The sequence below is a fragment of the Zonotrichia leucophrys genome, chromosome 10 (genome assembly GCF_028769735.1).
Source record: "Zonotrichia leucophrys gambelii isolate GWCS_2022_RI chromosome 10, RI_Zleu_2.0, whole genome shotgun sequence".
NCBI classification, from domain to species: Eukaryota; Metazoa; Chordata; class Aves; order Passeriformes; family Passerellidae; genus Zonotrichia; species Zonotrichia leucophrys.
The window spans coordinates 18,125,492-18,152,644 of NC_088180.1; the positions used below are offsets into that span (position 1 = coordinate 18,125,492).

The 27,153-nt window shown below is 43.7% G+C and overlaps 2 protein-coding genes across 4 annotated transcripts in view; one reads left to right on the forward strand and one right to left on the reverse strand.

The window, feature by feature from the left end:
- Positions 1-87: 87 nt before the first annotated feature.
- On the forward strand, positions 88-16,108 carry SLC24A1 (solute carrier family 24 member 1). Its single transcript, XM_064722133.1, has 10 exons — positions 88-206; positions 1,718-2,800; positions 4,147-4,206; positions 4,697-4,805; positions 11,024-11,107; positions 12,702-12,802; positions 13,396-13,599; positions 13,963-14,052; positions 14,888-15,054; positions 15,702-16,108. Exons 2-10 carry the CDS (start codon positions 1,880-1,882, stop codon positions 15,949-15,951), a joined length of 1,986 nt encoding a protein of 661 aa, XP_064578203.1. The 5' UTR covers positions 88-206; positions 1,718-1,879; the 3' UTR covers positions 15,952-16,108.
- Positions 16,109-16,891: 783 nt separating this feature from the next.
- Positions 16,892-27,153, reverse strand: part of DENND4A (DENN domain containing 4A) — a 50,529-nt gene continuing 40,267 nt past the window's right edge. For 2 of the 3 annotated variants that reach the window (XM_064721794.1, XM_064721793.1), the window contains exons 23-33: positions 26,417-26,627; positions 25,564-25,658; positions 24,607-24,782; positions 24,337-24,483; positions 23,671-23,881; positions 23,174-23,428; positions 22,568-22,685; positions 22,387-22,413; positions 21,749-21,911; positions 20,804-20,868; positions 16,892-20,578 (exon numbers count right to left, since the gene is read on the reverse strand). In XM_064721794.1, the coding sequence (XP_064577864.1) occupies positions 20,442-20,578; positions 20,804-20,868; positions 21,749-21,911; positions 22,387-22,413; positions 22,568-22,685; positions 23,174-23,428; positions 23,671-23,881; positions 24,337-24,483; positions 24,607-24,782; positions 25,564-25,658; positions 26,417-26,627 (1,605 nt within the window). In that variant the 3' untranslated portion in view covers positions 16,892-20,441. The remainder of the gene's footprint in view (positions 20,579-20,803; positions 20,869-21,748; positions 21,912-22,386; positions 22,414-22,567; positions 22,686-23,173; positions 23,429-23,670; positions 23,882-24,336; positions 24,484-24,606; positions 24,783-25,563; positions 25,659-26,416; positions 26,628-27,153) is intronic. The other variant, XM_064721795.1, reaches the window with a different exon arrangement.

Genomic DNA, 27,153 nt, shown 5'->3' on the forward strand with positions numbered 1-27,153 from the left:
GAATTCCTCCACTAACATGTCCTTCACACCTGACCCGCTCTTCTTTTGGGACTCTGCCAGCAGAGGAGACATCCTGAAAATGGGATCATTTTCACCTGCCTCTCTCTGCAACAGCATCTCCCATCTGGCTGTTAAGTACCAAAGAAGCTTCCAGCACTACACCCAGCCTCTGGAACTCCCCTTCCTCCTGGACAGGCCTTTGGAAGGTAGGCTGGGGAGCTTTGTGTGATTGCTTGGGTTTCGTGTTACTGAGACAGGATGTCAGAAAAGGAGTTTATCAGGAATTGACCTAAACTTAGAAGACTAGAGAAACAATTCTGAATTCTTCTGGTCAGGAGTTGTGAAAGGCTGCAGAGCTCTTAGAACTGATCCTAGTTTTGGATTTCTTTCTGTTTGCAAAACATCTTTTAAGCAGCTTGTTTTGGAGATTTTTAAATAGGAGTGTGTGCATAACTGTGTTCTCTCTCTGCCTTTTAACTCTCCTGTCTTTGTTAGGGAAAGTTATTTTCTCTTAACATGCAATTTGTTATACCTCTTGTGCTGTTCTGCCACATGTATGTTTATTTTCTTTTTATGTATGAAAAGCAAAGCTTGTATTATCTATTTATTTAGGTATTCCCATAACCCTCCCTTACAGTTGCCTTAGTGATTCTCCCAGTTATTTAAATTAACATTGCCTGTTTTGCAAGGAATTTAGGCTGTTAACTTCCCTGGGTGTTATGCAAGAGGGTGACTGTGTGATAACTTGCATGAAGAGCTTATCTGAGAATGGTTTAGAAAACTATGATTCACAGCTAAAGAATAATGTAACATGCCCACTCTGGGGAAAAAAATAATCCATGAAGAGTGTCATTCTAAGGTAAAACATTCAAGCAGTGCTGAAGAGTGAATTCTGTCCAGCCCCAAATTCCTGTTCCTGTGCTGTCACAGCTGCAAGCACTGTCACTCTGACATTTACAATTTCTCCCCCTTTCTAAATGCTGTTCACATAATTATGCAAGATATGCTAATTACTCCCTAATAAAAGGTATGATTACAATTCCACTTTGCCAGTTCTGATTTCAGAAAGCCCTGAAAAGATGTAGTCATAGAAACAAATGGCTGCTCAGCACCCCCAGTTTTACTAGAACCACGTTCTCCTCACTCTCTGCTCAAACTGAAAGAAAAACCTCACCCTTGGATGGTTTCCTGGAGAGTGAAAGGCTGGAAAGCCATGGAGCAGCATCACATCTAAACCAGTTTCCATCCCCCTGAGTTTATTTTGGTGAATAACTGGTTTAGGAGGGACGTTTGAACAGCTTGGTCTTGTCTTCAGAGCATCATTTTTAGCAATTTAAATTTGGTTCCTTGACAGAAGCCGTATCCATTCCTCCTGCACAACACTGACCCAATTGATAATATTACAGAATAACAACTGGACTCTGCTCAATGCAGTCCTTAACAGCTCCTGGATATGGGCATTTGGTGGAACCAGAATTCAGCTTGGATTGGACTGCCTCAGCCAACTCCACTCTCTTAAGCCAAACCTTTCATTATTAATCAGCATAGCCTACAGTCATATTAATAAATAGACTGAAATCTGGATCTAGATCTCTCTTTACTCATTTAAATCCATTTCTTTTTATAGAAAAATAGACAAGCAGTCAGTGAAGGGCTGCTGCCCAAATGGTGGAAAGTTGCAGTACTTTGTTTTTCACACTAGATTTTTCTCTTGCAGGATTCCCCATTCTGTGCTGTGCAGTTCCATTCCTGATGCTCCAGATCAGCTAGAAATTGTGCTATGCAGTTCCAGTCCTAATGCTCCAGATCAGCAAACTGCTGACCAAGTGAAGTCTTCAGTGGCCTCTGGACACAGCTCTGAGTTTGGAACCTTTAGGAAATGCATTTACCGCGCAGGAGGCGGCTACGGAGGAACCGAATCCTTTTCTTGCTTGCCACAGTGTTGGTCCTTTCCTTCTACCAGCTCCAGTCCAGCCCCTCTGCCCTTCCAGCATCACACAGAGCCCCCCAACCCACGGACCCTGCCCAAGTGACCTCCAGGGACCTCCCCAGCAACAAGACTGCTGTAAGAGGCAATGGCACAGCACCCAAAATAAGGCACTGCATCTATGTGGATCCTGAGCCAGCCGTGCCCGTCACCACATCAGTGGGCACAACACCACAGCAAGAGAACGCCAGTGAAAGCGCCCCAGATGAAAAACCACCCTATGAGTCCAAAGGAGAATATCCCCAGGACCTGTTCAGTGTGGAAGAACGCAGGCAAGGGTGGGTTGTACTTCACATCTTTGGCATGATGTATGTATTTGTGGCCTTGGCCATAGTGTGTGATGAGTATTTTGTTCCTGCTTTGGGAGTGATCACTGAGAAGTTGGAGATCTCTGAAGATGTGGCTGGAGCCACCTTCATGGCAGCAGGTGGATCAGCACCAGAACTCTTTACGTCCCTCATAGGTGTCTTCATCTCACACAGCAATGTCGGCATCGGTACCATTGTGGGCTCAGCAGTGTTTAATATCCTCTTTGTCATTGGCACCTGTGCCCTCTTCTCGAGGCAGATACTCCACCTGACATGGTGGCCCTTATTTAGAGACATCACATTCTACATTGTAGACTTACTGATGCTCATCCTGTTTTTCCTAGACAGTGTCATTGATTGGTGGGAAAGCCTCCTTTTACTGACTGCCTATGCCACATACGTGTTCACCATGAAACATAACGTGTTCCTGGAGCAATGGGTGAAGCAGGAGCTGAAAAAGAAGCTAAATGCTGTGCAGGCAGCATCAGCAGAGCATATGCGGAAGGTTGGTGTCCTTAGAGTTCAGAGGGCAAGTTGGAAATAACTTTTAGTGTAAACCACAAAGAAAAACTGCATCTCCTTCACAAAGCACATATTCGAACCTCAGAATGCAGGTACTGGTCAATAATTATGGTTTTAAAATGGGGAAATCCAAACTAGTGAGATCTAAGAAAGTGGAGGCCATCACTAACAGGGAGCTCTGCCTGTGCAATTACTAAATATCTCTTAGCTGCTTTCAAAGATGTGTGGGGTTTTGCTTACTTTGTTGTTCAGAAGATCAGAAGAAGTTTCAGCAAGAACACTTGCACAAACACGTTTTTGGTCTGGGAACAAGGTTGGACAATTCTGGTACACAGGGTAGAAAAGGTTTCTGTCCCAGCCTCTTGCAACTGAGAGATGTTGGAGGAAATTCTCTTTTCTCTCTCTGAAGCCAGTTGCTGGGATGCTGGTGGTATCACTCCTTACCTGATCAGCAGCACAGAAAGGCATCTGGCAGCTTTAGCAATCACTGCTTGCTCTCCTGGGCAGCATTCACAGATTGAAGTGCCCAAACCCAATTCCATGGCAGCAGATTTCAAACTGTCCCCTGGCACTGCATGCTCTGCTAGTCAGATGTGTCCCTGGCCCTCAAGCATGCTTTACCTTCAGATCCTTGCACTCCACATCATTTAAGGAAAGGAAGGAAGCAGATAAGGAAAGTCAGGGTAGCTGAAGTGGTGCAGAATTGAGAAACTCCTTCTCTTTCCTACTCCTGGTTTGTTGTTCAGCCAGTGCTCACAGCTGGGAGTCCTGAAAGCTCCTGGGTTACATTCCAGTGGGATACATGTGCAAGAAATTGCACTGACACACACACATCACTGTGGACATCACCAAGCATCACAGATTGAATCCAGCCCTGCACTTCAGGTTTGCAGAGAGCTCTCACTAATGTTTAGTAGCATGACAGAGAGCTGCTGAACCTATCCCTTGGGAAAAATTAATCACAGAAATTATAAATGATGGAAAGTAATGCTAATCACTGTAAAAAAATCTGTCTTTGAACCTTCTCTCTGCTGGAAAATGAGTAAGGATACACATGTTTGGGGATGCAGTCTGGGTCTGTCTGTAGCTGCAGGAATCAGTTGTGAGTCTGCCCTCAGGTGCCTGCATCCTCGCTGGGAGGCTTTAGGTAGAATCCTGTTTTATTCAGAAGCCAATGGGTTTAAGGAGGCTCATGGCTTTGGCTCTTTCAGTAGCATCCATGGACATTTGTGTCAGCTGTGCCACTTCCCCACAGGCAGCAGCCTGGAGGATCATTAGATCTTGAAGCAGCAGAGGTGATCGGTCATTTCTGTTCTTCATTGCTTGCAGACAAGCAGGGCAGTTGTAGATGATGGAACAACGAAGCCACCAGATGTGAGGAAGCTTCAGGTAGGTCTAAGAAATTTTACAGGGATCTGAAGTAATGGTATTTTGAATCTCCCCCCTATGTCAGGTCATAAATAAAAGTGTCAACTCCTGTGTCAAGAAACCCAGACCAAAGCCTGTATCATATCAGGCTCAATGGCCACAGTTTGCTCAAGGAGACACCTGGCAGAATCCTGTCCTTTAAGGAATTTTTATAAAATTTAAGAGACAGCTCAGGCTTCCCAGGTGGATTTAACTAGAAGAGTGCTGCTCATTCCCTGCTATAAAACAGTCATATAGAAATTCAGACAGTGACTCTTCTTACCTGGTTTCATGGCCAAATTTCTTCCTGAGCTGTCATAGCAGTGGCTGGTGGGGTCTGTCCTTTCCCATAGCAAACACTGAGCACTGATTCCTCTGCTGCTGTTGAATTGCTGCCTCATGGCCTGGAGAGGCCTTGTCTGGTGTAGAGGACAAAGAAGCTGGAACTGAGTGGTTTTGTGCCTTCCCACAGCCTGGGCCAGCCCTGCAGCGGGGCAGCAGCTCGGCCTCCCTGCACAACTCTCAGATGCGCGGCACCATCGTCCAGCTCATGATCCACACCCTGGACCCCCTGGCAGAAGGTGAGTGCATGCTCCACACCACAGGGCCTTGGCTTCACAGCCCTGAGTGGTTTCACTGGGAATACAATCAGTATTTTGGGGTCAGTAACTCACCCTTGGGGTGCAGCTGAGTATCACAGATGGTGTCGGGTGCAGGGAGCTCTGTGACAGTGGGATGTGCCCCTTCCAATCGCGTGGCTGGCAAGGACAAACACCTCATGTTTTGATCCTGCCATGTCTGCTTTTCCTGTGCCCAACTGGTTACTGCTGTGGTGGCAGCTGCTGCTGGGGTCCCTGGAAGTGGTGACATCCTCTATCTCTGCTGTCTCTCTGACTGCAGTGCAGTTAATGTGAGTTACAGGCTCCCCCTGTCCCATAGCACATCCCATCTTCCTCTTCTTAGCTCAGACCTCATCCCAGCCCTGAAAGAGCAGCACAAAAAGAGGATAAAACCCTTGAGGAATTCTCTTTTTGACAGTGGTTAAAATCCCAGCTGGGATTCTAATCCTGATGGTGAGGCCAATTCTGTGTGATTCAGGCTGACACCTCTGAAAGCTCACCAATCATCACTGCCATGGCACAGTGTGCCCACAGCCCTGTGCAGGCAATGGGCAGCTCCCCAGGGCCAGGGAATGACCAGCTCAGATCCAAGACCTCATTTAAACTGCCCAGGAAGCCTTATCTCCAGACAGACCAGGGTGTTTGTGCACAGCCTTTTAATGTGTTACTTTATATTAACTTTAATCCAATCACACTGTGGAGGTTTATTTTCAAAGAAGGAGTGAAGCACATTAATAAAAAACATCTTTAAGATTTTCTTTCCTAGCCCAGAACATGCCCCACCCCTCCACTGCCCTACTTGTTCTAAAGAGATTATCTGCTGCTCATTCAAAGAGAGATTGAAGCTAAGCAGATCAACACCTCTCGTGTCCCTCGCAGAGGTTACAAAGAGGACTCTCCAGATCAGAATCCCAGCTGCACAAACTGATCAAGGGAACAAGGAGGCTGGAGGAGGACAGCAAGGCAGATCAGTGTCTGCTTTGACAGATTCCAGTGAAGGCGCCCAATGTGTTATCAACAGTAGCCTAACAAGAGCCAGACTCATCAGGGTTTGTTCCTTGCCTGCTGTGCCTCCAAAAGGTTGTATCAACAGCACCAGCATAGACCCAAAACCTTCCAAGAGGATGTGCCATTGCCTTGAGCATCAGAAAGTGCCAGAATTGAAGGGCTGCTGCCACTCAGAGACCTTCCAGCACCTTCTCATCCTTCCCACACCTCTAAATGTCTCTGTGCAGTATCTGCCCACCCAAGGCCACCACGAGTTTGGCTTTCTGATCCAGGCTGGTGCCCTGGTGAAACTCTGGGACCCCTCAGCGGGAGAGCTCTGAGGGGCTGAGGTTGCAGCCAAGGCCAAGGAGAGCCCCAGCCCGTTCAGCCCAGAACAGGGAGCTTTCCCCTGGCCTTGCTGAAGAGGCTACTGCTCCCAGGCCTTGTGAATATGGAATAAACAGGACCTGGAGACCAGTTTGGATTTTCTCTCAAAGAGAACTTGCCTACTCATTTCATAGAATCACTGCATCATTTAGTTTGAAAAAGACCTTTAAGATCATCAAGTCCGAGTGTTCCCCCAGCACTGCCAAGGCCACGTGTCCCCCAGTGCCCCATCCACACATCCTTTAAACCCCTCCGGGCATGGTGACTCCCTGTGCCAGGCTTGAGGACCCTTCGGGTGCAGGAATTTTTCCCGATATCCACCCTGCGCCGGCGGCCCGGCAGGATGAGTTCTGTGTGTGCAGCAGCCACTAGATGGGAGTGTGACCGTGTGCATCTGTGCCTGATTCTGCAGGGACCGCGCGGGGATGGGCTGCAACAGCCTCTCCTGAAGGGTTTTATAAACCAGAGCCTCTACTTTAATAACGCCACTGAGTTAATGGCAAAACCTCTGCCCCAGCTACGTGCCTGCTCCACTCAAGGCTGTGAGAAACAGCACACCACCTTACAAAATATAACAATAAAATTACTGATATTACAACAGCTCAGCACTCAAAAATCAAGGAGCCAATGTGTCAAATCCTGTGTGTCTTGTAGGAGATACTCCTTAATCCGATAACTTCCTACCTAAAGGAAAGAGAGTTTGGAGAAAAGAAATTTATGCATAGACTGAGAAAACTAAGTGCCTTGAGGAGCTTGGCCAAAGAGATAGAATGACATCCCAAGGGAGGATCTGGAAAAGGATTTGAACCTGCAAGGCTTATGAGGGCTTGTGTTCTGATATGTCAATAGCTCCTAGTCCTGTGTTAACAGCCCTGCAGCCCTGTGGGACCCTGGGGACAGCTGTGCCTGCTTCCCATGGATCTCCAACACTGTCCCTCCCTTTGCTGGGTGTGCAGCTCTCTCTGTACCAGGCACATTTCTGTAATTAGGCTGCCACATAAAAGATGATCCCAAAGCAATATATCTTTCCTCAAGGGCTCTTGTTCCTTCTTGCCAAGGCCTGTGGCATCAGCACTTACAGGCTGTGGGAATGAACACTCAACAGAAGGAAAAGGTTGCCAACAGTTGCTCAGCAGTTCCTCACTGAACCTGCTGCAATCAGGATTCTGTAGGGTTTCCTTCTTTCAGCTGCCCTTGCTTTTTATTTGGGCAGCACAGAAGTGGTTTCAGGGCAGCAAGGCCCAAAACATAGAAAAGCTGCCAGCACTGGGCCTCCAATCCCAAACATCAGGGGCAGAGGTCTTGGAAATGCAGGAGTATGAAACACAAAGCTGCAACACCCCTTGTGTGAAACAGAATTTCTCTTTTGAAGAGTGGATTGAGTTCAGAATGTGGAGTTATTTCTTTTCGTAGTAGGAAGATATCATTATTTAAGTCTTTGTCTCAGAGAGACTACGCGTTTACTTTGGAAGTTCTAATATTTACATGGCATCCTGAATTATATTTTTGATAGAACTTTTTACCTTCAATGTGCCTTTTTTTTTAATTAGGAATTTCTAGCAAGTTTGTTCTCTTGTCCTTTTCCCCAGTGCCTGTGAAAATGAGTAGAAGAAGAGCGTGAGATCTTTTCCAGATCATCCCATTAGAGACCAGAGGGAACTGTTGGGGAAGTAAAGGCAGTGAGGATTTTGGAAATGCTCAGGAGCCCTCTCATTTCTGAACCTCTAGCCTTACCACCAGACTCTTTAAACTCTAGTCACACAGGGAACAAAGCAGAAGCCTACATTTCTTTTTGAATGAAGCAGAAGGCTCCAGCAGAGAGGTTGTCAGAGCTGCGTGCCCTCACTATGCCCCAGTTAACAGGGTAATGATTTTGAAAATTAGACCAGAGCAGTGGGCACTGTTGCAGGCTGGAGAAGGCTGAAGGCAGCTACAGCTTCTCCTTGCTTCATTAGCATTCCAGATCCAGAGGGCAAAAAGGAATCACAAGACTTTTTTTATACTTCCACTTTTATATAGCAGAATCTCCAAATCCTTCAGGCTCATGCCAAACTGTAAAGAAAAAATCCTCCCTGCTGATTGTGTTGCCAGTCCTATTAGAGTGAATATTAGAGCCAAAGAGTGAATTAAATGTAAGAGCCAAATTCAAGATAGAAGCTCAGCTGCTACCTGAAGTCCATCCTGGATGCTGTCAGTTCAGAGGACAAGACTTCTCCTGGAGAGCATCTCAGGGCCACTGGACACAGACATGTCCCGTGTGATGGGCTCTGAGCCCTGGGGACAGAGCTGCCAGCAGTGAATGGCCCAGGGCACTGAGGGACACTGCCCTGCACAGCCCACAGACATCCTTCCTCCCCGTGCTGACCTGCAGGTCTGGCCAGCTTAGAGCCAGCTCTGCCTCCAGTCTCAGTCCCTCCTGCAGGAATTGTGTGCCAGAGGAATTACCACCCTTTTAAAGGAGGCTGATCTCATGAGAACTGGCCAGTGGCCTGGGCCTAATCTGTTTATCCTGACAGAGATGCTCCCGGGCTCCTCCCAGCCTGGGGCCTGGCTGAGGGCAGCGAGCCAGGAGCTGGAATTTCCATAATCTCAGGCTGACCCTGCTGACCCTGCTGACAGGAGCTTCTGCAGCAGCTTCAGGGAAAAGCCAAACACAAGGATGCATTGCCCAGTGCTTAGAGGAGACTGGGAGCAAAAGGTCACCCCTGCACTGAGGGATGTGCTTGTGCACGAGCACAGGGGGAAGGAAGCCAACATTTCACATCCCCTCCAGTGACCTTCAGTACTGACAAGGAGCATGGAAGAGTCAGGCTCTTGAGTTCCAGCCAGCCTTTCCAAGGAGAAGAAATGATCATTTGATTAGAAATTCCTACCTGCAAGGGTGGTGAGGTCCCAGAACAGGGTGCCCAGAGAAGCTGTGACTGCCCCTGGATCCCTGGAAGTGTCCAAGGCCAGGATGGATGGGGCTTGGAGCAGCCTGGGATGGTGGAAGTTGTCCCAGCTCATGGCAGGGGGGTGGGATTGGCCTTTAAGGTCCCTTCCAACCCAAACCATTCTGGTACTCCATGATGGTTTCATCCTAGTCCAACCATTCCAGTGCTCAGTGGAAATCCCAGCTGGTGAAAGATGTTTCTGTCAGACAGCAGCAGGAATCTCACCAGTGTAGGACTTGTCCCCTGAGGTCTTCCTGTCTGGGCTGGGCCCAGTTATTGGACATACAGCAGAATTTACTGATTTTCACAAGGTTCAGCTCAGAACAATAGTTCTGCCCACATGGCTGGACATGCTATTTCTATTATCTCAGTGTCACAGTGATTAATAAAATGGCAGGGCCCCACCCTTGAGGCAATGTGACAACTGCACCTTCTGGGTGCATAGTCAACAACACAGTAGATTAAATCAGTGTGATAAAGCTTTCAGAGAAAATTATTTTACAGCCCTGCACACAAGCCAAACACAGCATTGGCCAATTCTTGTGGCTACTGCCCATGTGCAAACCCAGTGACCCTCAGTCATTGGGTGTGCAGCTCAACAGAGGACAGAGATTAGAGCAAAATGGGGCTTTTCTTTGAGCCCATTCTTGTTCACTTTCACTGAGAGCAGTAAGACATTTGAGTAAAAAACAACTATAGAGACACACAGTTCCACAGTTCACTGGAAATCAATAAAAAAGCAGCTCAGCTGAGTAAGGCAGAGCTTGGTTCACAGTGGAAGAATCTCTCAGCAGTCCCAGAAATAGAGCACCAGACCTGTGCTGGTGAAGAACATCTCTCAAACAGCCTGAACCATGCTGAACCTGGATACCAGGAATTTAGAACAGCTCCAGCAGGAGGCACTTGTGTATACTTAGAAAAATCAATCATTTTCCAGGGAACGGGAACATAAAAGGTGTTTATTTTCCATTCCCTTCAGGTGCCCAGGCTGTAAGCAGCACCCTAAAGCCTCTTCAACAGCCACATGGCAGGAGGAAGGTGTGATTTTTAGTTTGCTCATAATCTAGCCTAGGAAAAAAATCAATAGTCCATTGTGAACATGATGATATTGCACTGAAACTCCCCATCTGTTCTTTCTGCATTTTATTCCTATAAAGTACAGATATCCTTTGTATTACTGACCTGAAAAGCATTTCTCATTCCTCTTGATGCCTTGAGAGGCTGGCTAGAACAGAGGCTAGACAGTGTTACAGGAATAAAGTAGGGGTTTATTAAAAGGCCTTCACAGGATACACCTTGGGCAGTACAAGAGCCTGGCCATGGCTACACCCGAGATGGACAGCAGGTCACACATTTCCACGCTTTCATAAGTTTTGGTCCATTTCCATATTGGAGTTAATTATCCAATTGCAGCTCCAGGTTATGCAGCCCCATCCTCCCAGTTTGCTCTCCTCAGTTTGCTGTTTGCACTTTTTGGGCCTGAAGCTGCAATGGTGTCCTTGGTTCTGGGGCTGGAAAAGGAGTTTTGTCTGAACTGTAAAGAGAACTTGATAACACTGCATATGAAGTTCAGAGTTATGTACTAATGCAGTACAGAATCTGGAAAATATAAAAGCTAAAACTTTAAGCATCACTCTAGATTCTCCTTAAATAGTTCTGTCAAATTGCTGGTGTAATTGCTGTAGCACCAAGCAGTTAAATCCAACAGCTATGAGCACCTAGCAGCAGCCAAGCCTGAGGTCTCAGCTAGAACAACCCCTGGGGCAGCACCTGCAGGGGGAAGGGGGCAAGAGCTCGTGAGTGTTGGGGGAGGCAGGGCCAGGGGGGCTTTGCAGTGACAGCCCCTGATGATCGTGTCCTTCTCACCCACAGCAAAATTTAAAGACAGGGTTGACACCCTGAGCAAACTGGCCAAGGCCAAGGATGAGACCCTGGAAGGACAAGGCTCCCAGCCAGGTGAGTGCAGGAAGAGCCAGCACTGTTTGCCTTGTTTTGCACTGCAAGCCCTCACCCCTTCCCAGCACGCAAAGTCCAAGGGCAGGCAAGGAAACTCTGGGGTGTAACACAAATTTTGTGCTGTTTCTGGGCACAGATGGCTGCTGTAACAATGCAGCAGGAATCGATTGATGCCCGAGGGCGGGAGCAGCCATCCCCAGGGGAGCTGTTAGTGAGGCAGGGCAGGGAGAGCTGCAAGGGTGGACTGCAAATGGCCATGGAACAGTGCAGGAGGGAAAGCAGGGCACTGCAGACACTTGGGTGCTGCTGCTCTCTGGCAGACCCTGCAAATGAGGTGTTTGTTGAAACCAAGTAACTTCACATGTTTGCAGAAGGGTACAGAAGGTTCCTCCAGAGGGAATAATCTACACTTTGTCTGTATCAATTCCAAGGACCTGTGCACCCTCCCTTTAACAGCATCACAGAATCATACAGTGCTTTGGGTTGGAAAGAACCTTAGAGACCATCCCATCCCAACCCCTGCCAAGGGACACCTTCCACCATCCCAGGCTGCTCCAAGCTCCATCCAACCTGGCCTTGGGCACTTCCAGGGATGGAGCAGCCACAGCTTCTCTGGGAACCTGTGCTGGGGCCTCACCACCCTCACAGGGAAGCATTTCTAATCTAACATTTAACCTGCCCTCTGTCAGTCACTCCTGACACAAAGGCTGCCGTGGAGCCAGAGCTGACCTGTGCTACAACACAGATTTGTGCTACCAGCAAGGCTGAAGATTTTGAACAAACTTTGGAAAGTGCCAGCTCCACACAACCCAGGCACCTGAGCACCTCATGGGTGTGAATGAGCTCAAAGTTGAGAAAAACACTGTTTAAAACCCAAGTAAATTCTTGGTGTGTGCTATAAATACCACACTGACTTCACTCTCTCATCCCTGCTCCGTGTTATCCATATTTCTGCTGTTCCCACAGAGGTTTCTGTGTTCCTCTTGGCTATGCAGGCTAATGCAGGAACAGCAGGACATTGCAGTTATTTCCTAGCACGTGTCAGCACTTTCCTATTTGCTTTTGAATACCCACCAAAAGATCAGGGATTAAAGTCTGGCAGCACATCCTGGTCATTTCTCAGAAGCCTTGAAGAGTATCAGGTCCCTGGAGAATGCTGTGCTCTACAGAGGGAGGGGGGAGCTGGGGGGAAGGAAACCTGAGGAGTAAAGCTTTACATCCTTTCTGGGTTTTAAGGATGGTTTTAATACAAACTTCAGAATCCAGAAAGAAACCAAGAAATGCCCATCAGCTGTAGATGAGGTAATTAGCATTTCCCTGCTTCTTACAGCAGTTCTGCATGAAGGTCAGAGGAGCACCAAGGTCTCACTCTATTCCAGTTGGGCCAAATCCTGCCCAGATTTACCAAACACAATCACAGCAGTCAGGGAGGACACACAACAAACCAAAGTAATCTCAGGGCATTTAACCTGAAATGCCACCACTGTGGGAGGGAGCTGAGACCCTCTGCTGGTCACAGGGAAGGTGATCCCTGATATGGTGGACACTCATCCAGGATGACTGAAACCAGCATTCCTTCTTTTTGCTTTTGCAGAAGAGGGAAAGAAAGCACCAAGCAACGTCCAGGTGACTCCTGCCACTGAGTCTGAGCCCAGCAAGGACACACAGAAGGCAGATGTGCCACAGGATGGACAGGTACCCAAATCAGGAGCACAGGCACTGAGTGCCCACCCAGGCTGACCTTCACATGTCCTTTCCTGCTTCCCTCTCCAGAGCTGTTGGGACAGGACCCAGCCCATGTCACTGCCATCTATAAATAGGCTCTGTGTGTAGTAATCTAAGATGCTGGCTGAAACACTTTGGCTTACAAACACAAATTGGGTCCAAATGATGACACCAAGTGACACTGGATAGTATTGACCCCTCAATGACTCTTCTGAGGGTACTCCAGGGTAAGGAGAGATAAGAGCCTGTCCTGTGCTCACCAGCAGACTGTTCTGTTTTGCTCCCCAAATCCCTTGTGGGTGATTTAGCAGTTCCAATGAATAAAAGTTTTTTTCAAGGACATGAAATATTTGTTTCTAAAAGGTGGTTCTAGTAAATGGATGCCCATTAGTTAACAATACACAGGTGCTGGGTTGGGGTGTGCCTGGGTCCTGTCCCACAAGAGCTGTGGCTGCCCTCAGCAGGTTACAAATGTGAGCTCTGCTCAGGTGAGGCCACAGTGAGTAACTGCAGCTCCTTGGGTGAAAATATATTGGCTTTTTGATTTTTTACTCTGTGTACAGCCCCCCCCGTCAAGCAGTGACACCTCAGACGACAGCAGCTCTGAGAGCCAGGAGGACAGTGATAGTGACAGCACAGAGAGTGATGAAAACGATGAGCCCTTGTCTCTGGAGTGGCCAGAATCAAGGACAAAACAAGCGATTTACCTCTTCCTCTTTCCCATTGTCTTTCCTCTCTGGAGCACTCTGCCTGATGTCAGAAACTCGGTAAGAATCCACCTTCCTTCTGCTCCTGGAGTCATGAACTGAGCTACAGATTTCCTCTGGGCCAGAGTCCCTGGGTCCATTTTCCCATGTCTGGAGTCTTTGCATAGCTGAAGGGCTGTAACTGCTGCAGGGAGTGGGACAGGAGCCCCAGCTGCAGTGTAAGGTCATTCCAGACTTAATTTAATAAACCACAAATTCTAGCAACTACAGGTCACCTAATCAAGCTGAAAAACAGCAAACAGAGACCAGGGTCCAAGTTAAAGCAATCAATTGCAGTGAAGTGTTTCAGGTGAACAGTTTTCAATGGGGACTATTAACTTCCCTGAAACTTCTCTTTTTTCTTTTCAAACTTGATTTCAACAGGAATCAAAAAAATTCTTTGTCATCACATTTTTTGGATCCATCCTCTGGATTGCTGCATTCTCTTATCTCATGGTGTGGTGGGCTCACCAGGTGAGAGGTTTTGTTCTTTCTGTAAATCCCCATTTCAGAACAAGTAGATGGAGAGAGGGGACAGTGGTACTGTGGCATTTTATCTGATGAATTACAGCTGCAGTCATCCATCACAACAGTAGAAACTTTGTTTTGTTAGAACCCAAAAGGGAATTTTTGATGTCCTTTTTTTTTTGATTTGACAAAGATTCATTCATTTCTGAGAGCTTCTAAGGGAGTCTGTGCATCAGTAAAAGGAAAAGCACCATCAAGATTTATCTTAATTCTGACTTTTCATTAATGAATGTTTCTGTGCAGAACATAATTATCCATTACCTAATTAAAATTCTAGGAAAATATAGGTTCTGATTCTGGAAGATGCTAAATGTTCTTCCCTCCCCCATCTTAATATTCATCTGGTATTCTGGGAAATAACATTTCCATCTTGTAGGAACAGCCCCCCAGTCTGTATTGAGTGATTTATTGCACATGCACAGTAGATCTGATCATGCCATAAATCCAAGGGCTGTCATCTCCAAAGGCCCTTAGATCTTGCACAGCTGATGTTAAATTTGCAAAGGTAGACAACATCCAGAAGAGGAGGACTGAGGACAGGAAAATTGACCTTGGCTCAGTGCTGGCATCAATGTGGTCAGATTTCCTACACTACAGAGCAAACCCAGAATCAACAGACACAGTAAAATGGAAATTATTAATCCTATAAAGCAGGAAAATGCTGCCACATTTATGGGACTTGGAATATTTTAACTCAAGTATGGCACAAACCCTAACAGTGCACAGAGCAATGCACTCCATGTTCCACTGCTAAAGCCCTACCCAACATTGTGTTGATTAGGTTGGTGAGACAATTGGGATCTCAGAGGAGATTATGGGGTTAACCATACTGGCAGCAGGCACATCCATCCCTGACCTCATCACCAGTGTCATCGTGGCCCGCAAGGGCCTGGGGGACATGGCTGTGTCCAGCTCTGTGGGCAGCAACATCTTCGACATCACTGTTGGGTGAGTACCAGGGCCATGCCAAGAGCTGCATTTCTTCTGGAACACAAAGTTACCTGGTTTGAAACCAAACACGCCTCAGTTAATTTCATTCCAGCTGTAGTTAAGTGAAGGGCAGCTGAGCAACCAGTTCCTTTTGAAGAAACCCAACCCAAATCCAAACCCAGCCAGGAAAGACAAACTGTTATAACTCAGCCCACTATCTTCACCCAATTAACCAAATCACCACTCAACACAAAATTACCAGTTTTTCAAGACAAAAATGCAAGACATCTTTGGCTAATGTCCAAGCTATACAGGAGCCTTACCTGGTCACTCAGACATCCAGCTCCTGGGGAAGGTCAGTATCAGTGCCTGCATCTCCCATCCTCAACCATCAGGACATTTCTTTATTATAGCTCACCAAGGCACTTAATTCTTAGGTATTATTTTCAAACCCTTTTACTCTTGGATTGCATTATGATAGTGCAAGCATTATCCAAATGTAGTTTTGACAGGAAAAACATCCAGTTTAGATTTATGCTGAGTTATATTGAATACAATAATGCATTTTTTCCCCCGTAACAGTTTGGAAAAAAATCGCTTAGTTATGATGCAGATAATGAACTGCCTTAAAACATTTATTTCAATTACTTTTCCCTTCCTTGCAGCCTACCAGTTCCCTGGTTCCTTTTTTCTATCTTCAATGGCCTCAGCCCTGTGGCAGTCAGCAGCAATGGTTTGTTTTGTGCAATTGTTCTCCTTTTCCTCATGCTCCTGTTTGTGATTATCTCTATTGCTATCTGTAAATGGAAAATGAACAAATTACTGGGGCTCACCATGTTTGCTCTTTACTTTGTGTTTCTGATCATCAGTGTGATGTTAGAGGACAAGATAATATCCTGCCCAGTGTCTGTATGACATGTGGACACTTCAAGATGTCTGTGAGGATCCAGCAACATCAAAAGGGGGTTGAGGTAGCAGTTGTTCTACTGAAAAAAAGCAACCAGAATTGTAACAAACTTACTGAAAATAAGATTCCTTTAACATGCTAAAAAATAAATCATCTTAACTGGTGTGTCAGCCTCTACTGTTTTTCTTTAGGATCAGAACAGTATTAAATGACCAATATTAAATAACACACACTTAGGCACTTGTGGAAAGGCTGATGCAATTTAGATGCATCAAATTTTCACTATGGCTGATCCTCTCAAGGTAAAGGAGCTGATTTTCACCACATAATATTTACTCATGATAGGAAATTTTCAGGAACATGCTCTAAATTAGTCAGTGAATTGCTCAAACTCACTGAAATCAGTGAATTTTACTTCAATGGGAAGAGAATCAGACTGATGTGGCTGGGCCTTTATGGAACTGCTCTGCTTAAAATCCCCGTGTGGATTTTAAGCTCAGCAGAGAACTCCCTCAAACTGCACTGGGCTCCTTCCAGATCTGTACCTGATCTTGCAATGCAGTGCCTACAACTCCTGTAAAGTGCCACTGGTACAGCTGTGATGGCACCTGGGTTTACATCTTGCTGCAAAAAAACTAAAAGGCTCAGGGGTTAAAACAGCACATTATTCCTAATCAAAACTGAAGCCAGGAATCAAACACAACAAGGAGCTGAATGCTGGGGGTTTGTTTTCATCCTGACACTAATCTCTGACAGTTACAGGTTATTTACCCAGCACTAATTCCTCTTGTTAACACTGACTTCTGCACAGACAAGATGAAAGAATGCCACTGACATCACCAAACCTGAGAGGTTTATTGTTAACACCTCATGGGAGCACACACTGTGGTTAAGAGTTGCAGACATTTCTGTCACTCAAATCAATCTAATAAAATGTTAATGAAAATAACCAGAAAGATTTTAAGCTTTTTATTGACTCACTGTAAAATGTCTTTTTTTGGGATGAGACAGAAAAAAACCTTAACATTGTGAACATTGACTTTGCATATTTTAAAGGAACTACAAACCAAAGCAAACATCCAACATACTGGTTTTTGGTAAATAAAATTTAAACATTACATATTTACAAATCTACAACCATTCATTTAAAAAGTGCTGCTTGCAGACTAACAAAGTACCATTTTTAAATCCCAGTGAGATAATATCCAGAAATACCCCTCTCTATTATTACTATTTGCATCTCCCATTTGTTACACTAAGATTTTACATGCAGGAATTCTCTTTCTCGGGATACAAATCATTTAATTTGCCAGTAGAAGTCAAATTCATCAGGCTGTAACTGTACCAACAGCAAGACTTCTCAAATGGGACACAGCAGTGTCAGAGAAACAGCACAATTTCTATTCACATTTCAGTATTTCATCTCCAATAATTTTTCCAGTGGAACCATAAGTAAAGCAAAATATATATTGCACTGCAAATGTAAAACCTTTGTTTCAGGTTTTGGACATAAGCCTTATTTAGTACACAAAAGGAGAAAATTCAGTTCATACAAAATTTTAAATTGAAAATATGTCTCAAATATTTTATTTATTCATCTTTGTGGTATTGGAAAATATAGTCAAATTGCTTTTCTAGTAAAGGAAAGTGAGATTTGAAAACTGTTTCAACACTGAATTGTATGATGCTCTAAAAATTATCGACCTCAGGATATGTTTGGAACATTGTGACTCGAATGAGGAAAATTTCCCACTTATAGGATGTTGCTATTCTGACTGTTTTTATACATTTCTACAGTGGACTGACTTGCAACAGACTTTATAAAACAATTCATTAAGGATAATGATTTCACTTGGTGAGCTACTACATGATAGCACAATTTAAAAGCACACCCGAATTAACACTGGCAGCGCCTCAGGAGAGCCGTGCCGGGGACGCAGGACCCAGGGATGGTGTGAGGGCTGCACAGCCAGCCCTGCTCCCAGGGCTGCACCCACTCCCTGCCAGCGCTGGGGATGCTGCAAAGAACTCACACGGGGTGGGTTTGGAGTCTGAAGGCAGTTGGAGTCCTTGCAAGGAGGCTGGGACGAGGATGGAGGAAGGGCCACGTGTGACAGTGCTGCCCTGTGCCACGGCCTGGGCATGGGGACCGCGCTCGGCTCTTCGGCCACCCCGAACGGGAGTGGGAAGCTGGGTCATAGCTCAGCCCCTCTAACACCCCACGGCAGCTCTGGAAAAAGCACTTGCTCTCTCTCCTTTCATGGCTTGAAGGTCCTATAGAACAGTGGCTGCCCCAGTGGCAAATGGGAAACAGAACTGCAGGGAGCTGGGAACACGACCTTCCACAGCACACCCAGCTATGGGCTTAAGTACAGCAACTACTGGAGGCAAGATTTCCATGGTAATGCAGCATTCCTACTGTACAGAGCAGCCATGCACACTAAGGGGTACTTACAGGGAATGTGTTCAAAAATAGCCTGTTTATCTCACAATAGTTCAGGGGAATGAAAAGGATATCTCTACCTTGTACCTGGGTGAAAAAAGGAGCTTCATTTCATGCACAAGGATACTGTACAAGCGTGGCAGTACAAAAAGAGCATCATAAATTGTTAAAATAAATTAAATATGAAAGATGTTGTAAGTGTAGCATTGCTAGCTCCACCTCAGGTGGGGGAAACGTTCAAGAAGGTCAGCTACGTAATTAGCAGCACGTTAGAGAAGAGGCATTACCTGATGGAAGCTCTATCCAAGACTACATCCTGCAATTATCATCAGCACATACCTGCAGCTCTACAGGTTTGAAATCCTTTTCTTAGGGCAGCTTCTTCTTACAACTTCACAGAGGTCTGGGAGGAGGTTACAGAGCTTCATAGCAGCATTACTTTTCATTTAAGCCATTAAGGCTTGCTCTATTTCACTAATAAAGTAAATCTAGCTTTAAAGTTTATCATCTTTCTGCCTAAGTATTGCTGGTTTATTATACTTGCACACTAAAGATGTTTTTAAAAACAACACCTACTGGTAGGCAGACTGCAATATAAAATCTAATGTAACAGTTGAATATTTGGAAGTATTATAACAGCAACAACTAAAATTAGAAGTTGAAAATAATTAAGATTACTTAAAATAAATCTATTTGTTAAAGCATGATTTAAATTTGTTTAGGGTGTTTTATACAGTTCAATGTCTGTTTTCCCACCTCCATGCAAGACTTCTGATATTTTCCCTGTAGCCTACCTTCTGGTGAGGAGTTGCTACGTGACTGAGAGCACAGAACATTTTTTAAATGTCTAGAACAAGAAAACATGAGGCAAAAGCCATGACTCCACCACAAGGACTGATATAGCAGTTTTCTACAAAGGAAACAAAAAGTTGTTTTTCCTGTGAAATAGAGACAGAACGTTCCAAGTATGTTTAACTAAGCTCAATACGCCCCAGTAAGTTACATTCCCTATAATTCCCTGTAGCAAGTTTGCTGGATGTACTTGAGTTAGCAGCTTTGGATGGGCATTATGTGGTGCTGTACTGAGTGCCTCAAACACAACCTCAGACTCTGAGCGCTGCGTGCTCATGGAGAACTCACTGCAGGCTGGCACTTGCTCCAGCTCACATCTGGAACGAGCCACACCAACAAATGCCAACAGCTGAGATGGGCTGATTCCACAACAAAATCCATAGGACTCTTCAATGTGGTTTCCCTTTCCTAGGGAGTGGGGAGGGAAGGGAACATGAGAGGAAGAGGAGATTTCTACAGAAGTGTTTCACAGAGACATCAGTGTATTTGTTAGAGTTTTGCAAAATTTACCATACCTTCCTTCTGATTGCTGTGGTAACACGTTTTCTGAGTGTGCATGAGAGAAATCCTGGATCTCCAGTACTGTCTAGGTGAAGGTTAACATTTTCTATTCTGCTTTAAAAACAAATCACTCTTCAAAAAGTAACTGGACAAGTTACTATAAATAGCAGTGTACTGCAAAAAAAATAAGCACTGTATTGCTTCTGCAGCAAGTCCATTTAAAATTCACTCCAGTAATTTAAAAAAATTAAAAAAATATCAACTTACTATAAACAATTTAAAATATGTATAATACAACTTTGTATGCTCTTCATAACATCATGAATATTCTATGTAAACAATAGATTCTGAAGAATTTCCTTCGCTCACATTAGTTTCAGTGCATTGTTTCTGTCCACCTGTTACTTAATCTTTTTTTTTAAAGGGAGCTGTAATATGTTGTCCCAAGTCAGAGAACTGATTTTGTTTATAACCTGCCTCTCCACACACTGATTTGCAGAAAGGACAAGGACAGGGAAATAATATTTGGCCCATTTTTCTCTCTGTCCACCTCCACAACCGCAGCCAGGCCAATTTCCCGAGGCCTCGTGCCGCAGTCCATCGCACATTCCTGAACACTGAAGACTGAGATGTTCCTTGTGACTGAAGTGGTTATTTTACACAGGGATACGTCAGAGATATCACCTCTTTAGCCAGGTACATTTAAAGATATGGTTCTCCAAAAATCTTTCTGCATTCCATCACGCCAGTGCTGGGCGGTCTGTCGCAGTTGTGAGTGTTCTTCACCTGATTAGCGGTGAGACGATCGTAGGCCATTTTGTACTCTCTGTCAAAAGCATCTGCAGCAAGGCAAAAACAACTTCAGACAGCAAGCTCAAAAACACCACCCAAATGCCACAACAGCTGCATTTATCAGCACAAAATATCTGTAAAGTCCTTTTTATTTGGCACTTATCACAGAGTGGCACACATCTAATCTACAGATCATTTTTTTCTGGAAGCTGTACAATTAAGTTTGCATAAATTCATCATCTGTGCTCATTTGAATAGCTGGCAGAACTCACCTATATCAATGTTATCTCTTCCCAGGGCAACAAGTGAAAGAAACAGTATTTCTCTGTAAAGGCTCCTGAAATGGTAAAAATCCCAATTTATATACTGCACTGATACAGCAAGCACAAAACAATCTCTATTAAAAATAGATTGAAGCATTTAAAGACAACTTATTTAAAAAACGGCATTTTGAACATCACTCCTGATTGTGCCTCCAAAATATTGTCATTTCTGAGCTCTGGGGAATGCCCTGGATTCCTCATGGACATCACCCAAGGTAGGTCCCCTGGAGGCTGCACCAAGTGCATGCAGAGAGAAACACGCACTTAAACACTCAACCAAATTCCACAAAATTTAACCTGGCAAGGAATTTGCTTTTCTGCATTTTCACATTAGCTCAAAAAAGCAGGCAGAGAAGCAAATAAACACCTTGTCAGTGCTCCAGCTGTTGACAAGCCTGTTGTATATCCTAGTATAAATCCGTAAATCCAGGCAAGAAATGAAAATTCACAGAAATGAATGTTCACCAATTCCACCGCTAATGGAAAAATACCCCTGCCTAAATATGAAACATAACTTCTCTTAGCTGCTTTTCTGTACACCCTAGAAACAAGTGTAGGGTTTTTATTTTAAAACATCTACTATTTTATAAATAATATTCAATAACAAAATATACACATATATACACGATCCCTAGTTCCTATTTTTCAGAGGTAAGAAAAAGAGGTGGCTGTAAAGGGGAGGGGGAGAAGAAAAAGCAAAAGTAAAAAATGGGAAAACTAAGCTTGTGGAAGTTACCATAACAAAAAAATTTACCAGAGTGATAAATTTTGAAAACACTGGTGAAAAACACTGGGCTTTTTTCTTTAAAAAAACACACTAGGAAAATATAACTCACATTAATAAGCTGATTATTGCCCAACTCTGCTCCAGCTAGGCATGTTGGTTTGTCTTACCTCTGTCTTTTAACATGTGGCCACTTGTTGAGCCTCTCCAGTATCTGACTCATTGGTCCATACACATCATTCATCTTGATGCTTTTCACCATACTCCTCAAGAGCTCCTGGTTAAAGGAGTCATCATCTTTTTGCAGTAACTGGACCATTGGGTACTTCTGGGCTGAAAAACATTAGAAAGGCTGTAAGAATAAACAAATTCTTTGTGTAGCAAGTACAGAGTTGTAAAAAAAAGGCCACAAAATCTGTGAAAATATTGACATGTATGCAGTGAATAAAACATCAGGTCAAAAATTATCAATGTAGAACACAAAAAGCACATAAAAAACTCAATGGATGCAATGGACCATGAGCTATTTTCAGGTGTGTGATCCAATACCAGCAACAAAACTGAGTAAGCAAATTCTAAAAATAAGAACATGAGCTAAATGGATGATCAGCATCAATGAAATGTATTCCCTCTCATTCCTCCTATCCCAGTGAAGAAAAGGCCATTGGCAATACCAGTAAATGATTTGAAACAGAAATGCTGGAAAAGTAAAACTTGTTCAAGCAGTTTACTGCTAAGCACAGAAGCAGCCTCCCTCCCAAAACAAGTCACCCAAACTGAGAATAGCAACACCAAGCTTAACACTCACTCTCAAACAAAAGAGTGCGATTTTGACCTGCAAGACAAAAAGCAGTATGATCAAAAATCACTATTGTAGCTCGTGTGAACAATCCACAAAGACATCTTTTCTCAACATAGATGCTTCAGTTGTTCAAAATGAAAATTGTTCTTAAAAAAGAGCACCAAAATCCACACAGAACAAAACTTACTCTGAGCATTCCACAGAATATACAGAGGCTGCCTTGGATCCTGATGCAATTTCATATTGTCCCATAGCATCTGAATAAGAACATATTTACTGTCCTCTGACATACAGTTCCGTGGAATCTGAACCAGAGAATGCACAAAAACATTTTATTACAAAGTCATGACAGAGGAGTTCTGTATTTAACATGTATCTTCATGTCTTTAGGTCTCATGGTAAAAAGCTTTGCTATTAAACTACATACAGAAAGCTTAATGAGATAATCAGTGACATGGCAAACAAGTGTTTTGCCTATTTTCTACAGCCCTAATTACTGCTTAGCAACTCAAATAGCAACAAAACTGTCCAGCAATTTATCCTCCTTGAAACAGAGGATCCCAAATTGCAGTGGGATGAGTAAGAGCTGAACACTGGCCCCCCACAAGGACTGCTGAGCACATGTTCCACAGCTCTGAGCACCTTCCCTCAGCTGACACATTCTTTACCAATTCAGGACTGGGCTCAGCATAGAGCATGACACATTTCCAAGAGTTACTCAATCATGTAATGATTTCCTACATGGGGAAGCAGCCATTTCTCACGTGTCTGTGTTTCCTATCAGATCCCATACCTTGGAGTTCTTATTGCAGTGCTCAGAAGAAAGTATCAATCCTGGTAAGTTGCTGGGCAAGTCCAAGCGCCTGAAATACCACACCAAATTCCAGAACACGATGGGGTGATGATCTACAAAGTCTGCCACTGTTATTGCATGATCCCCTTCATTTTCAAGTAAGCTTTCGAGCTCTTTCCACACCACCAGAGGACTGAGGTAAGGAACCGTTATAGGATCAGGACTAGGCAAGCGCCATTCCAGGCTCAAGGGATCCTGCAGGAACAGAAAAAATGCCATTAATTGCAACTCATGTAATGAATGCAGCTGTCTTACAAGGTCTTATAAATGCTTTTGCTCCCTATGACACACACCAACATCTAAAAGCTACAACTAGCATTAGTTTAAATAATACAACCTAGCATTTACTGCAATTGAGGAAGGTCAATGCTGTTACACATATCTCTAATCTATGGCAAACATGAAAAAATGACTTTTAAGGTAGAAAAACTACACACAGTTGGTCCTTGCAAAGTAGCAGGCAGGCTACCAGTAGGAATGATATGGCTGATCTTCTGGTTTTCCTTCTCGTCTTCTTCCAAAGGACCAAAAGTACTGATGCTCCTTGCTACAGGGTGACTTGTACATTCTGACCCAGAGGCATTTTGTCTTCTTCCTGAGGGGATCTGGATACTTCTGGCATAAACATTGTCATGTTGCTTAGACTTGCTAAAGGAGAGGAAAAAAAAGAAGAAAAAAGAATCTCAGCTTTTTGTTTTACTCTGAGTGCTCCAACATGTACACAGACAGACAGAAATAAATGGGAAATAATGGACCTGACAGTTTGAAATCTGCCTTGTCAGTCACCACACTCATTTGTGTTACAGAGCAAGTTTTATTCCCCTTTGCACTGATGAAGAACACAAACATCCTCTAAAGAGTTCATAAAACTTGCAGAATTACAAATACCAACATGAATTTTTATATTAGGGATGAAATGATGCATATCAGGCAGAGAAAGCATGATGTGGGCAGATGAGAGATAAGGGAGAGGCAGCAGAGAGATCCTCTCACAAATCAATCTCTCCTCTTCAAAGAATATAACAAATTTATTTCAGTTGATTAAAATACATGCATATGCACAGAGAAGCTGAGGAATTCCTAGGCAGGAAATGCACATTTACCTGTTTGAATTGATATCCTCTTGGACAGACATCAGGGATGTAGTGAGGCCAACAGTGGCTGTCGTGTTACAGGACTTCCCACTCTGATTGGAGAAAAGGGATGGGAACTGCATATTTTCTGTAGAAGGGCTGGATTTCAGAAAATACCTGCAGGGAAAGCAAAAGCTGAACATCATCCAAAAAAGCCCCCCAAGAAACCTAAATCCCAAAAAAAACCCACATCCCAACATGAGCATTTAAAATTGAGGAAAATTCCAATATTGTTATTACCGTCCAGGCCGCCGCAGATCTCGGATTTCGATGCTTAAAAAAGGCAGAAATAAATTGCCACAGAAGGGACACGTGGTATTGAGATTTGAATCATCTGCTGTCCAGCCTGCCATGATTTCTTCATCGTGAACCAAACAGTCACAGGTCCGACAGCGAGAGCAGCTCGAGATGAGGACCTGCACAGGGCAGCAACAGAACCCACCAGAACAATGCTAAATGTTCCCAAATTGTGTCACAAGGCACTTCAAAACTACAGCCAAAATCTCTGCCCTTTGATGAATATTCCTCCCACTTGCATACAAGTTCATGCTTTAATTGCTTCTCAGATTAAAATCAACCAGCTGTTTAAGAATATTAACAATAACATGTTATCTATAATCTGCAAGCATAAAAGTAAAGGAATATTTATGCAGCTACATAAATTATGATTAGAATTTAAATATGCTTTTGTAGTGACTGTCAGTATTATAAAAATGGGAAAAAAAAGATGCAAATGAATAGTCATTAACCTAAATCCAGTGGAGGAAAGGGGGGACCAAAGAAGATAATGAAGAGCCACCTCAAACAGCCTAACAGTGAAAAGAAAAATTCTCTTACTAGAAGTTACACCAAGAAGTAGCCACTTCTCTCTTCTGCATTTTTAAATGTCCAGGGCTACTTCACTTACTGTTTTCACTTTGAACAAATTTATCTCCACAAGGGATTTAGATACCTGAATTCAATTGCATCCAAAAGCAAAATCTTGAGAACTCAAGCTTAAAGGACCACAAGATGTGACTGAAATAAAGACCTTTCTAGAGCAGGATTTGAAATTAAATCCACTTTGTGACAGAAATATCCATCTGTCTTTCAGTGCTTTAGTTTGGAGCTTTGAACTTCACCAGAGATACAGATAATATTGATATTTAAAGACATGTGCTCCAAGTCCATCAATTAAATCAGTAAATCATCCTGTACCTCCATGGCATAGTTCTGGAACACGCTGGTACTGCTGGTGCTGCAGGAAGACACCAGCTCTGATTTGTCAGGTAAAGGGAACTTGGAAAGAGAACCTGTTAACAGAAGAAACCCAAAGCACCAGTTATTCAGAAAATGCATTTTTAGCACCCTGTTTTTCTGCTCAAACAATACTGCAGTTATAATAAAATGTGTGATGGAAGATGCAACAAATGAGATACACTGGTAGGGAACTGTGGAGTGTGAGGCTGCCATCTGCCCAGCACCAACCAAGGCAAAAATAAAAGCTACAAACAAACTATTTCCATATGTTCACTTTTCTTTGTTACCAACAGTTGGTAGCTTGGAAACAAATTTGAAGTAATTCATAGCCACACTTTCTGTGTGGACAAAACCTAGGGAAGGGCAAGCAGTGCTGTTTGTACCCTAAATTATATCAGAAAGTGATACAACAGTCATGATCAATTACTCAGCACAGATTAGAAAAAAATCTACAGTCTGTCTGATAATCAGCTTCAACAGTGGCTGCTAGAAAATAACAGATTTTTAAAAAGTATTTTTACTACTTTTAGAAAACAGAACCAGACCAATGAAGTTACCATTACAATGTTTTTATGGATGTTTTCTGGAGCTGTACAACTTACACAATTAAGGTGTTTACATGAAAACTCAAGGACTCAAAGGATTTCCCATTTGAGTAAAAGCTTTCAGGTAGTAAAAGAAAAATTTACTTCTTCCACAAAAAGGACTAATGACTAGGGTGTTCCTAAACTGAGAATTATGAAAGAACAAGTTTTAAAACTGGAATGTTTTTGCTCAGATTGATGAATGCCATGCAAAAGCTGTCTCTTACCACACTGGTCAAACTGCTTAGCTGAGCTGTCATGGGAAGCTGAGCTTTCCAGGCTTGTCTTGCTGATGCTAATTCCCTTAATTTCTGAGGTGGTGTTCTCCTGAGGAGAAGCACTTTCAAAATCATTACAGACATCTTCATCAGTGAGAGAAGTAGATTCTGAGTCCAGAGCTCCAAGAGATGAAACACTTGCTCGGTCTGAATTTTGATCCTGAGAAAAGAAGTTACAGTGAGAAAACAAAAGGAAAGCAAAAATTCTTCCCCAAAAAAGTGACAGACTTCTTTGTCCCAGTAAATTCCAGGCATGACCCTCCCCTCCTTGGAAGATGACAGACCTGTGTTCAAAACTGATACAAGACAAGGCAAGTCCCTCTCTAGGTTAAACAGCTACACCAGGATTCTTTTTTAAAGATTCGTCTAACAAAAATAATTAAGTGAAATCATAACTATTTTAACCCTATAATTTTTTCACTCCATTCCAACAAGAATTATCAGCAGCTGTAGGAATACATTAGGATGGACAAGGCAAGTGTCTCTTTCCATTCCCAAGGACTTGGAACAAAAGTAGTTTTGGTTTGAATTGGTAGCAGCAAATAGCATTCTAACAAATGACCTCAGATCAAAACTAGCTTGAAATTATTTTGGCAACCAATACAACCAGATTTCTCCCTACTCATAAGAGCAATAAAGACTTCAAGCCAGTATTTGTTTATTTAAGTGTTTCTTCTTTAGGTTAA

What these genes read in the sequence shown, in the direction of transcription:
- SLC24A1 (XM_064722133.1), top strand. Translation starts at nt 1,880, where the DNA reads ATGCATTTACCGCGCAGGAGGCGGCTACGGAGGAACCGAATCCTTTTC. An exon ending in CAGCAGAGCATATGCGGAAG is followed by an intron (nt 2,801 to 4,146) that starts GTTGGTGTCCTT and finishes CATTGCTTGCAG; the next exon opens with ACAAGCAGGGCAGTTGTAGA. An exon ending in AGGACAAGGCTCCCAGCCAG is followed by an intron (nt 11,108 to 12,701) that starts GTGAGTGCAGGA and finishes TTGCTTTTGCAG; the next exon opens with AAGAGGGAAAGAAAGCACCA.